The sequence below is a fragment of the Podarcis vaucheri genome (genome assembly GCF_965113315.1).
Source record: "Podarcis vaucheri genome assembly, chromosome: 11".
Taxonomy (NCBI): Eukaryota; Metazoa; Chordata; class Lepidosauria; order Squamata; family Lacertidae; genus Podarcis; species Podarcis vaucheri.
This window is the reverse complement of record NC_138749.1, coordinates 51,611,727-51,625,181: the sequence shown is the minus strand read 5'-3', so window position 1 is coordinate 51,625,181 and position 13,455 is coordinate 51,611,727. Positions and strand designations below refer to the sequence as shown.

Sequence of the window (13,455 nt, the reverse complement as noted above, 5' to 3'; positions counted from 1 at the left end):
GACAGTTGGCATCCCACCTAAAGGATAGTTTTCAATTCTTCATTGAAAGGGCTTTCCCCATTGGCTGAAGGTGGACAGCAACCTGGGCAAGGCAGAACTGGGTGGGCTTAGTGTTATATGACTGAGCTTTCCCTGTCCTCCAAATCCAATGGAGGTTCTGCGCTGGCATTTCTTTGAAAGATGTCCCTTCATTGAAGCAACCCAGAGAAGAAAGGGGAGAACAGAGGTGAAGGATCAGAGTGAATCAGGGGAAGGTGCCTAGAAGCTAGAGCAGGGTTTCCCAAACTTAGGCCTCCAGCTGTACTTGGACTACAGCTCCCATCAACCCTAGCTAGCAGGACCAGGGATCAAGAAAATGTAGTTCAAAAGCAGCTGGAGACCCAAGTTTAGGAAACACTGGGCTAGAAGATAGGTAAAGAGTAAAGGGACCCCTGACCATTAGGCCCAGTCGTGACCGACTCTGGGGTTGCGGTGCTCATCTCACTTTATTGGCCGAGGGAGCCAGCGTACAGCTTCCGGGTCATGTGGCCAGCATAACCAAGCCACTTCTGGAGAACCAGAGAAGCACACGGAAACGCCATTTACCTTCCCGCCGGAGCGGTACCTATTTATCTACTTGCACTTTGATGTGCTTTCGAACTGCTAGGTGGGCAGGAGCAGGGACCGAGCAACGGGAGCTCACCCCGTCGCGGGGATTCGAACCGCTGACCTTCTGATCGGCAAGTCCTAGGCTCTGTGGTTTAACCCACAGCACCACCCGTGTCCCTTGGGCTAGAAGATAGGAACAGGTAAAAGAAGAAGTGTATGAAAGAAGAGAGGAAAAAAAAAACATTTTCAAATAGGCCTGAAGAGACGTAACAGCAGGAGCAAAAAGAAGCAAGCTGCCTACTTATAACGGAGGCAGGAGCAGAACTGAATTGTGGGCATTCCTACTTCCCAAAGGGTTGTTTCCTCTCTTCCGCCAGTGGGAGGAGCCATCAGCCCAGCCCACCAACCTTTCACTGGGAATGGGGAAATACCAATGGAAGGGGCAGAGGTAAATCCTCTTCTCTGTTGCGTGCTTACTTAACTCTGATGCAGAGCACCTGAAGAGGGTTTGAGACATGCAGTATTAAAATGAATGAGAGCTACACAAGATCGCAAACTCCCTGTCATTTTAGTAGGTTAAGCACAAGGAAAGCTCTCCTTCCAAGCAGACTTACTAAGGAAGGGCATACACTAAAACCTTCCTTGGTCTCCTGCAAAGAGAATGGATGGGTTGAGACATAAAAAGAGAGTAATTTTCAGTGAGGGACTCTTCCCAAAGGAAAACAAATCAAGGGTACGCTTTGCCGGAGATGCACAAATGTTGGCTTGGTTTCCAAGCCAGATATTATTTATGGTGGCTGAGGATACCTCAACAATGTTCTCTGGAATTTGGGGGAAGGCAAGCATGCTCTCCAATAGCCTGCAGAAGGTAATAAAAGTTTATTTTGAGCAGCTGATGTATCTTCTTCTCTCCAAACCGCAGCACAAATTAGAGAAGACCCTCTCGGTCCCTCAGTGCTCTTTCACGAGCAGAGGTTTGGGAGGAAAGGTCAACTCTTTAATTTGTGCTGCAGTTTGCTGAAGTTAAGAAGCGCTCGACTCTCCTTGCTGCTCAATAGAGAATCAAACCATTGGGGTTTTTTACCTTCTGCAAATTGCAGAACAATTGACAGCCCTGCAGAAGTGACTTGAGGGCTGCCGGAAGCCCTGTTCAGTGGGGACATGTCCCTGGTATGTGTTTAAAGCTTATTCAATTCACCTTAAATACAAAAGGATTAAAAGTTATTTTCTGGACCTCGTAACTAAAAATCTCTTTCCTAAACAACCACATTTGATACTCTGTCTGAATAATATCCGCATCAAATAAAAAGAAGAAATCAGTTTCATCCACACATCCCTTTGGCCAGGGGTGTCAAACTCAAATTTATCGGGGGCCGCATCAGCAGTTTGGTCACCCTCAAAGGGCCGGTTGTATCTGTAGGACTTTACATGAATGCATGTAAAGTGGAGGTTTCCTGTGTAGAACGGCCGGCGCTGCTAGAGGGCAGACGTTCTCTGGCTTTTAGGCTGCCGCGCATGCGCTGAAGAGGCGGCTTTCTTGTGTCAAAAAAGAAAAAAGCGAGAATAAAAGGTGAAGGCTGGCGGCCGGCGGTGGCTACACGGGCCACATGACGAGGTCTGGTGGGCCGGATTCGGCCCGCGGGCCTTGTGTTTGACACCCGTGCCTTTGGCCCTTCGTTAAAGGGACAAAAGTGGTTGTTACTGTAATCCAGTGATCTTTTCTTCTCCAGGTGTGGGAACTCTATTGGGGCATTTGTGTAGAATTGGCACACCCAAAAGAACCGAGTGATGAGAGCCTAACCCATCTTTTGAAAATGCAGGAGGTATAAGTGAATGACATTTATTCGCAATCATAAGCGCGTTAATAAGGTGGCAATGAAAACAGTCATTGCTCATGGTGGTTCCGTGATTGCGCACCCCAATATCACCTTCAAGGAGGCCATCATTTTCAGGGACGATGGTGTGCATCTTTCCCCGTTGGGAAATGACACATGGTTAAATTCTGTTGTGTTGGGTTTGAAGGTGGGGTTGCAGTTGTGAGTGGTTGGTGGCGAGCTTGAGTGCTCGGTGGCGGTTAGGCATTGGTTGGTTGAGGGGCATGGATTCGCTGTGCCTGCCCCTCTAATGTTGCTGCTGCAAGGGATTCCGTTAAAGGAATTGGGGGCTAACTATTGCTTGTCCACTCTGTCAAGGGGGCTCGGGCCATAGCAATGAGCTCCTGGTTGCATTTGGGGTGAGGGGGGGGTTCCCTGCTCCGCGTAACCCCCAAGTGTATTCCCCCATTCTGACTTTCACATTGTGCGGAATGTCAGTCTGTCCCCCATGGTGGGGGCAGATAGTCGCAACCAATGCCTACGCAACCACTCACAAATTTGTATTTTAATAAAGTTGTGGCCAAAATTATGCCAAAAATCTTAAACAAAAACTTCTGTGTGATGTGTGAGTTATTGGGTGGACCTGGGGACCTCGACACGCAATCAGAGATGTATCAATAGGACACTATTTTCTGTTAAATCTCTTAATAATTAATGGAATTTGCATAGCATAATCCATTGACCAAAAAGAAAAGACTATATCAAAGCATAAATGCTGTGCTTCTGACTATTTGAGGCATTTAAGGTTCAAATCCTGCACTTTCAAGGGGAGCAATGTTTTTTTGTTTGCAGAGTCATATGCCACTGACATTCACGTGAACTGTGTGAATTTCTGTTTCAAATCTTATCAGCCTCTTATCACTTGTTTCAGGTTATGATAGGACACTGTCCTAAACATTAAACACGGGGGGGGGGGGAGGAATTGAGCCTCATCAAATATAAAGAAGTTAGATAAAATCTGTAGGTGAAAACTTCATTTCATTTAATAAACGGTTGGTTAATTCATAGCATTGTGACATATCCTCAAATACTAGCATAGCTTAATGTCACGAGTGTTATTCATCTTCAGGCTTTAGATTAACAGAACAAAAACAGCTTTTTCTTTGTAGAAAAGGCATATGATAATTTGAAGCCAATGCATCTGTAGAGTTGATAATGTTCACATTCCAAACAGGGTAGTATGTAAAATATTTCTTTTTTTTTAGACCATCAAAATAGGACCATTGGTTCATCAAACTCAGAATTGTCTACAACAGGGCTCAGGAACAATCTGGCTGATGGGCCAGATCCTGATTTTCCTCACCTCCCACAGGCCACAGTGATAGATGGGCCTGTCAATCCCCAGACTCCACTATGCTGCCAGATAACTGAACCTCAAAAGGAAAGAATGGGATGAACACATTAAGGATGCTCCTATTTCTTCCTTTATTCTTTTGTGTCCCAGCTTGAAGATGCAAACGAACATTTTTTCCTTTGGAGTCTGTGTTGAGTTCAAGCCTTCCCCAACCTGATGCTCTCAAGACAATTTGGACTATAGCCCGCCCTCCTGCCAGCTGCAGCTGATAGGACTTGTAGTCCAAAACTTACAGAAGGCACACAGTTGGGGAATGCTACAATATACAAAGGATTTAGGTTTGGCAATCTGTATGTTGGATTTTAAAGAACATAGTCCATGACCAACTAAGATATACATTAGTTGCGGCTGCTTGCCAAAATACAGTGCAAGGTATGTAAAACATTTGAATGCTAAAAGCCATGCTTCCTTCTTCTCCTTTGAAAAAATCCACAGTCTTTCTTCTTATTTCTTTTGTGTACCCGGCCTGACAAGTATGAAACTAGATTACACAGAGATAGGCTCACTGTAGTATTATGTAAACTGAAATTATTACATTAAAAAAAGAAGAAGACTTGAGTCGTCAGAAGAAGAGTTTGGATTTGATATCCCGCTTTATCACTACCCTTAGGAGTCTCAAAGCGGCTAACAATCTCCTTTCCCTTCCTCCCCCACAACAAACCCTCCCCCCTTTATTTTCCTTTCCACACGGGTTCTGCTTCTCTTTCTCTTTCTCTTTCTCTTTCTCTTTCTCTTTCTCTTTCTCTCTCTCTCTTATTTATGTCTCACCATGTTCAGTGCACATGTAATTATGAACTTTTTGAACTTTCAGTAAAGATGTTTATTTATTTATTTTAAAAAAGGTTGTCTTTTTTGCTAATGTGTGAATCACTTGCAGTAAGCATAACATGTATCAGCACAATGCTAGCAGCAGAAAGGTGAGATAAGCTTACCTTCGTCAATAACAGCCTGCCACTGGTGGATATGTTTCTGATATGATGCCCTTACACTGAAGACCTGACATTGCCAGTCCCTGAACGCAGGCACTCCCGGGGGACAAGAGGGATTCTCACATATTTTGTACTGTATTCTGGAACCGTGGCATTCCCCCGCTTCATGAGCTGGACTAGGGAAGACAAAACCAAAATAGTAAACTTGTTTGCAGGGGATATTTTGAGGACCTTATACAGCAGGAAGAGATTGCTCCCCCCCCCCAATTGTTCTTTGTAGTCAGAGATAACATCAGTGATTATCTCTAATCGGTTAAAGGCTTGCCTTTAAGTAGCAGTTAAAGGTACTCAAGGAGAAAGGGAAATCTAGACCAGGGGTCAGCAAACTTTTTCAGCAGGGGGCCAGTCCACTGTCCCTCAGACCTTGTGGGGGGCCGGACTATATTTTGGGGGAAAAAATATGAACGCATTCCTATGCCCCACAAATAATCCAGAGATGCATTTTAAATAAAAGGACACATTCTACTCATGTAAAAACACACTGATTCCTGGACTGTCCGTGGGCCAGATTTAGAAAGCGATTGGGCCAGATCCAGCCCCCGGGCCTTAGTTTGCCTGCCCATAATCTAGACCAGCCTTTCTCAACCTGTGGGTCCGCAGATGTTGTTGAACTACAACTTCCATCACCCCTAGCTAGCAAGGCCAGAGACATTTGGGGACCCTAGCTAGCAAGGCCAACAACATTTGGGGACCCAAAGGTTGAGAACCGCTGATCTAGACGGTAACTAATGGCAGGCTCAAATGGCAACTGTCTTGAGGTCATCTTCTGCAGGAACATTATTGTCCCAAACTAGAGCTGAGTGAAAGCATTCAGGATAGGCAAGCCTTCCTCCTTCCATCACAGATTATAAGAGAGAGAAGAGTGTTGCATTTGGAGTCCCTACACATGCAGTGAAAGGACTTGTGTGCAGAGAAGGGTAACCAAGATGATCAAAGGTCTGGAAACCAAGCCTTATGATGAAAGGTTGAAGGAGCTGGGTATGTTTAGCTTGGAAAAAAGGAGACTGAGAGGAGGCATGATAGCCATCTTCAAATATCTCAAGGAATATCTCCAATATCACATGGAAGAGCGAACAAGCTTGTTTTCTCCTGCTCTGGATGGTAGGACTCAAACCAATGGCTTCAAGTTATAAGAAAGGAGATTCCAACTAAACATCAGGAAGAACTTTCAGACTGTAAAAGTTGTTCGCCGGTGGAACGGTCTCCCTGGGAGACGGTCCATGGGAGGTCCATGGGAGGTTATGGACTCTCCTTCCTTGGAGCTTAGTAACAGAGGTTGGATGGCCATCCTTCATGGATGCTTCAGCTGAGATTTCTGCATTGCAGGGGTTTGGATGAGATGACTCCCTTCCAACACTACAATTCTATGATTCTACGACAGTTTTCATAGAACATGGGGAGAATTCAATATTACATTCTTCTGATCATTCTGTCTGCACAAACTTTTCTGCTTACCAGATGGCTCCCAGTACGTTCCGAGCACAATTCAAAGTGTTGGTGCTGACCGTTAAAGCCCTAAATGGTCTCAGCCCAGCATACCTGAAGGAGTGCCTCCACCCCCTTCATTCAGCCCAGACACTGAGGACCAGCTCCGAGGGCCTTCTGGAGGCTCCCTCACTGCGAGAAGTGAAGCTACAGGGAACAAGGCGAGGGCCTTCTCGGTAGTGGTGCCCGCCCTGTGAAACGCCCTCCCATCAGATGTCAAGGAAATAAACAACTATCTGACTTTTAGAAGACATCTGAAGGCAGCCTTGTTTAGGGAAGTTTTTCATGTTTGATGTTTTATCACTCTATTATTATTATTATTATTATTATTATTATTATTATACCTCGGGTTAAGAACTTAATTCGTTCCGGAGGTCCGTTCTTAACCTGAAACTGTTCTTAACCTGAGACACCACTTTAGCTAATGGGGCCTCCCGCTGCCGCTGCACAATTTCTGTTCTCATCCTGAAGCAAAGTTCTTAACCCGAGGAACTATTTCTGGGTTAGCGGAGTCTGTAACCTGAAGCGTCTGTAACCCGAGGTACCACTGTATTATTATTATTCTGTTGGGAGCCAGCCAGAGTGACTGAGGAAACCCAGCCAGATGGGCGGGGTATAAATTATGATTATTATTATGATGATTATTATTGAACAACCCCAGCTCTCCTCCCTCTGTGCAATGTTCTGGGGGTTCTTCTGACCCTCCAGAGCAGATTTGGGGGAGCTGCAGTGGTTGGAGGGGGAAGCCCTGTTGCATGAATGGGATCCCCTACCCTGGCTTCCTCTTGGGTTGGCTGAATCTGGACCACGGCTTCCACAGTGCATAGCCGGATTATGGCTAATGTGTATACAAGCTCCGTGGTTACAGGCCTCTTATTTATACTCTGTTGTGAACAAGAAACGGAATTACAATTGGAGAATCGAGGGGATAGGGCTAAGTAGGCAGGATTTGGTTTCATTCATTAACCACATTAATTAGTTCAGCCTGATTTGTGTTGGGGTCTGGGGGGGGGGACAAGTTGTCCCCCACCTCAATGTCCCCTGGGTGCAGCCCCTCGACCTCCAACGTTCACGCATTTAGCATGGATGTAAAAAGAGGACTTCTAAGCACATTCTGCTGAACACACTTAGAAGGCTTGTCATTGCAAGCCCTGCGTTGTGGTTTTCAATTGCTTATTATATCCTAACCCGGGATGGCTTGTGACGAAGGAGAGGCTAGAAAGAGTTTCGGCAAATAAAGAAGACTCGCCAATATGTAGTGCATCTGTGCGCAACCAGGTTGGTACAGCTATATTAGTAAATAATATTGCAAGGACAAAAAAAAGCTGCAGCTATTGTTATCTACCCTGAGCATCTACGCTGTCGGCTGCTGACTCCAGTGTTGCAGGTTCTGCTGCAAGTGGTCCATGCGCTCCATTCACCCTCCATGCGTCCAGCGAATGATGTCCTACTGGTACATTCTCCAGCCTTGCACCACTATTTAAAAAGTCAATTTTCAGATTAATGTATGTATGTATGTATGTATGTATGTACGTACGTATGTATATATAGGGGACACATGAGCAATAATTCATTGCAATAATTCTGTTCAAACCATATGCCACATCGAAAGGGTAACCATTTTAGCTCTGATCCAGCACCTGTCGGTATATACATGCAAACAGCTCTCTGGATTCTCAGCTCACTACTTAGAAGGAAAACCAGAACAAAAAAGGAAATTGTCAGGTCCCACAACTGCTTCTCTGCCCATTTTGATGGGAGTGCAAGGCTAACATTGGAATACATAATGCACATCCCATTCGCCTTCTCCCTCAAACCTACTATTTGGATGAATCCTGTAACATTTCATGCCTATTGACAAAGCTATCATCTTCCTAAAGTCTGGGCATTCGGTACTCAAAGGGACTTTCACATTTTCTTTTTGGAAGTCTCGTTTTCCCCCATTGGTGTAGAATGACTGCGCTTCCTGTTAATCAAGTAGTAATAGGACAATCGGAGTTGGGGGAGAAATTTCTACAGTTCACATTTGACTACAAACCAACTGAGTTTGCATTTCCCAAACCAATATGCAAACCAAAGTACAGCTGTTTTTCAAATCCACACTGAATTTGTGTTAAAATTTATGTTCAAGTTCTTAAAAAAAAAAAATGCATACACAGGGTTCATAGTAGTGGGAAAGTGCACACAGAAATGTGTATATTTGTGAAAATAATGTACAAAAATATTTTCCAATCTAAAATACTGTATTTAGAAATGCAGCATTTTAGAAGGAGTTATGGTACATACTATGTAGTTAAGGCTTAGCCTAACTTGACATGGTTATCTTAACTTGACATGGTTATCTTAGAATTTGAGGTCCATGTAATCCATTGTGGGGACATCATGGCTGCAAATATATATATATATCTCAGAAAAAAACTCTTCACAAGCTCAAGAGGTCAAGACACGAAAGCTTTAGCAACTAATCTACACTTAATGACCCACCCAGTGGTATTCAGAATATCACTCATGAAATCACCCAAGATATCCCTCAAGTAATTAAGGAACAAAAGAAGAAAAGGCACACTAATCTAGGAACTTCCTCTCTGCCCAGAACGTTGGAGGCTATACACCACACCCCTCAACAGTATTTATAGGAACTCAAACACCAGATTCTGCTCTGTTCCAGTAACAAGAAGCCGAAAGCACCAGCCTGAAGATGACGAGTGAGACCTCGTCGAAACGTCGCACAGACACCCCGACTCTTACACGGGAAGACACCCGAAGACACCAAAACCTGCATTCCTGTACCCGTGAAAATCTACGAAAGCATATATATATATATATATATATATATATATATATATATATATATACATATATATATGTGTGTGTGTGTGTGTGTATATATACCCCATATATATATCCCATACTGTATATAGGTGTGTGTGTGTATGGGAATGCCGTAATGCATGTAAACAGCTTGACTTGTGACTTGGACCCATCGCATGACAGGAACACACCTTCCCGTTGGCTCTGGTGCTGCCAGGAAGGCTTCCTCTCCCATTGGGCCCTGTCAACTTGCCTAGCTACCTAACAGCAGCCATTTTAAGCCTCTGCGAAGAAACTGAGTTTGGGCAGAAACCCGGCATATTGCCCTGGAGTGGGGGTTACACTGACCCAAGTATGTATACTTAACAATCTCAGTCACTCCAGCTTGGACAAGCACAGAGACAAAGCAGACACCTTACTTGCACTTGCTTCAATTTAAATCTATGTGCCTGCCTGACCTTTCGTTCCCACTGAAAATATATATGGATTTTCTTCACTTTATGACTGCACACAGTCAAAAGCATGCACAGCTTGTGCAAGACTCATGAATATTTCCCATTAAAGAGTTATTTTTATGCTACTGTTATAATAAACTAGGACAATAATTCCGGACGAATAATATGGTGCTTTGGGAATTCTTAATAGGAACTTGAGATGCATTTGGTAGCATAAGTTTTTAAACATCTTTGTATTAAAAAGGCATACAAGTGCAAAATCCATCAGACAGATACGTTACAAGGATTTATAATATTCTGGGGTGAGGCTTTGGGAGTAGAAGCAACTTGACTGATTACAGTAATCCAGAAATAAGGGAGCCGGTTTGTCAGATAAATGTGACCAACAACTTTCCCATTGATTTTAATAGTTTTGGATTTCGCACAATACTATTTATTTCATTCAGTTGCATTTCCCTTCTGAAAAAGGGATCTCAGTTTCAAGTACTGGATGTGCTTCATAATGGAATGAGAAAACGAGGTGCCAGTTTTTATCCTGCAGCGTGACCATAAAGAAGTATTTTTATTCTATTATAAAATATAGTTGTATGAAATTGCCATGCATAATACACACGCAGAAGCATTTGAAATTGGGTCAGAAATACAGAAAGAGTAATACATTGCATGCACAGGGGGGAAAAGACAACCTATTTCTTACAGCCTAATAAATGTGTTATCCTGAAGTTCTCGTCTTACGCATTTCATCATGGGCCAAAGAATTACTGGGAAAGATACTAGAGTCCCACTGTATATCAGTGATGGCTTCAATAGTTAAATCAATCGATTTGTTAGAGAAAATGAAACTTAAAAACTTTTTAATCAACAAAAGGTCGACCCAATTAACTGGGATTCAGATTAATTCAAGAACCTTTCAAACCTGCCGTTGGTAAGTACTATTTAAACAGTCACTATCTATACAGAAATGAAATTCTCTTCAAAGATGATGCCCACTCTGCCATATGCACACGCCATTTAAAAGCAAAGAAAGCATGCTTTCTTTCTTTTTTTTGCTTCAGAATCCAATTGGCGGGTTTTACACTCCAGAATTAAGGTCAAGAAAAAAACTGCAAAACAACCAACCAAACAGCCGATACACAAATGTGACTTCCTTAGAGTAAGGTTGCAATGTACCTTTCCAGTGTCACAATCAGTTCCATCCATTGGTGGGTCCAGCTTAGTTTTGCATTCCTTCTCCCCTTCCACCTTGCACCATAATCCAGTGCAAATAACATGCTGGGGAGGAAAACAGACAGTAAGAATGTAAAAGTTAGTATTTAAGTCCCGTTCCGTGCCCAATAAGCACAGGATGCCATTGCCCGGTGGTGCTGTGGCCCATAGATTGCAGCAAAATACTAAGCAAGGTTTTGCCCAGTATCCTCTCCGTGTGATGGGCTCATGGGGGAAAGCTGTCCCGTGAGCCCTTGCTGAAGAGGGGTAAAGGTAAAGGGACCCCAGACAGTTCAGTCCAGTTGTGACTGACTCTGGGGTTCTGGTGCTCATCTTGCTTTATTGGCCGAGGGAGCCGGCGTACAGCTTCCGGGTGATGTGGCCAGCATGACTAAGCTGCTTCTGGTGAACCAGAGCAGCGCATGGAAACGCCGTTTACCTTCCCGCTGGAGTGGTACCTATTTATCTATTTGCACTTTGATGTGGTTTTGAACTGCTAGGTTTGCAGGAGCAGGGACTGAGCAACGAGAGCTCACCCTGTCGCAGGGATCCAAACCGCCAACCTTCTGAACGGCAAGCCCTAGGCTCTGTGGTTTAACCCACAGCACCACCCGCGTCGGCGTCGGCGTCTTCTTCTTCTTCTTCTTCTTCTTCTTCTTCTTCTTCTTGGAATTTATATACTGCCCTATACCCAGGGGTCCCAGGGCAGTTCACAGAATAATGAATATAATGAGTCTGCCTGGGCAAAAGTGCTTTGTCTATTTCACGAGAAAGTGGCTGCTTTTAAAGGCAATAAACAGAATGTGATCAAACTCTGCCAAGATTGGATATAAATAAAAACTATGCTTTGGTCACAGAATAAAATCTGTTTCCAGTGCTCTCAAGTCATGGATGCTGTAGATCACAATTCAAAACGAGGAAGGAATTCCCAACTAGCTCATGTAAATTTTAAAAATGCATTGGTTTCTCTTTCCATCTTCTGCCATCCTAATCCCACTCATGCCAAGGATTCAGGCATGGTTATGGTAATTAGCTAGCATTCTGGCTCCTGGAAATACAAGTTTAGGCTTAAGAGCTAGAGATGGATGAGGTCCTCATGGATCACACTTAATTCGCTTGAACATGAGCCAAGCTTGTTGTTTAGTCATGTTCGACTCTTCGTGACCCATGGACCAAATCAGGAACTAGGCTGGCCTCATTCACTCTCCCTGACAAAAATCAACTGAAATCTATTTCTTCACTGATTTCAAACTTTGAGGTAGCTGCACCCCGGAGAATGGCAAACTCTTGTGTGGGTTACCATTTGCCCCCCAGATGTTTTGGGGGCCAGCCAGCAAGGAATATATCAATACTCACTGCTTCTGTATATCTTAAGCAATATATGCAGCTAGGTTTATATTCAGAGATAACTGCTAGAGATAATTGCTCTTTCTGTGTATTTTGATACTTCTAGCTTTATCCTTCTGGCCTGACGTTGCCTGTAAAATCAGCTGTGATATTAGATAAAACTCTTAATATATTTCCTCTACAATCTGACTCTGGGTCTTATCCAAAAACCAGGAATTTTTCTCCTCAGTGACAGAAATTCTAGCTCAGTTACAGCAGCCTTGTTTTTCTAAAAACAGCAGAACTGGGAAGGGGGCGAAGGAAAGGGTCAAATCTGCTTCACCTTAGGAATACACAGCAATCTTCTTGCCACAAAACACCTGACCTTTATAAACTGAAAAATGCAAGGGAGGATGGGAACAATTTAAGGTAGCTTTGGGTAGCTAGTAAGAGTAAACATTTTGGAACCACTCTATATTTCTTATTTTTCAACCCCTCGTTGTTATGGAACACAAAAAGCCAAAGAATGGATGTAATAGCTAGTGGATAAATTAAAATGTGTCACCATTGTTACCTGCATTTCTTGGCAGAAAGAGGCCGTTGGTCCAAAGAGAATTTGACACTGTTCATCTGCAGTGTATGTCATCCCTGGCAGTTTTGAAGGAATAATCACAGAGTTAAGGCTCTGGGGATTTGTCTGTAGCAAACAGTTACTGGCCTTTGACCTGGCAGTATAAAGAGGTTTAGAAGTTGGTGAATAGTAATAGAGGCTGGTTATTGTACTGACATAAAACATGCACACACTACAAAGAAGGAATTATACATCTTAAAGTGAACGCTTAGAGAACCATTCTGTTTCATTTAGTGAAACGCTAAGGTTTTAAATTAGTGTAAAGGTTGAACTAACAAATTATGACCATGAACTTGCATAATTCACATATTGTTTCAAATTAACCAGTTATTCAATATAAATTGGGGGGGGAATAAAAATGAAACAAACAAAATCTAATGGAAGAAGTTTCCCTTGTAAAGATACATAAATTAAGCCAGGTGAACATCTGCATTTAATCCCTATTTTTTTTGCACACAGTCCCTAATCCAACCCAACACATGGGCAGGCCTCATTGTTGGATCCAGACTCCTGCCAGAGAATTCATGAACAGTATTTTCTGGGCCTTCTTTGCTGGATTGGACCATTAGCTTGCTCTCTAATATTCCAAAAATGAACATTGAATGAAATTGCTCTGCCCCATTTTGAACAGACGTGTCTTTGAACATAAGGTAAAGGATCCCTGGACGGTTAAGTCCAGTCAAAGGTGACTATGGGGTTGTGGCGCTCATCTTGCTTTCAGGCCAAGGGAGCCGCC

At 43.4% G+C, this 13,455-nt stretch overlaps 1 protein-coding gene across 2 annotated transcripts in view; it reads right to left on the bottom strand.

The window, feature by feature from the left end:
• Positions 1-13,455, bottom strand: part of ADAMTS19 (ADAM metallopeptidase with thrombospondin type 1 motif 19) — a 135,875-nt gene that overhangs the window by 37,211 nt on the left and 85,209 nt on the right. For both annotated transcript variants that reach the window (XM_082191541.1, XM_082191542.1), the window contains exons 10-13: positions 12,663-12,813; positions 10,727-10,828; positions 7,636-7,766; positions 4,749-4,921 (exon numbers count right to left, since the gene is read on the bottom strand). In XM_082191541.1, the coding sequence (XP_082047667.1) occupies positions 4,749-4,921; positions 7,636-7,766; positions 10,727-10,828; positions 12,663-12,813 (557 nt within the window). The remainder of the gene's footprint in view (positions 1-4,748; positions 4,922-7,635; positions 7,767-10,726; positions 10,829-12,662; positions 12,814-13,455) is intronic.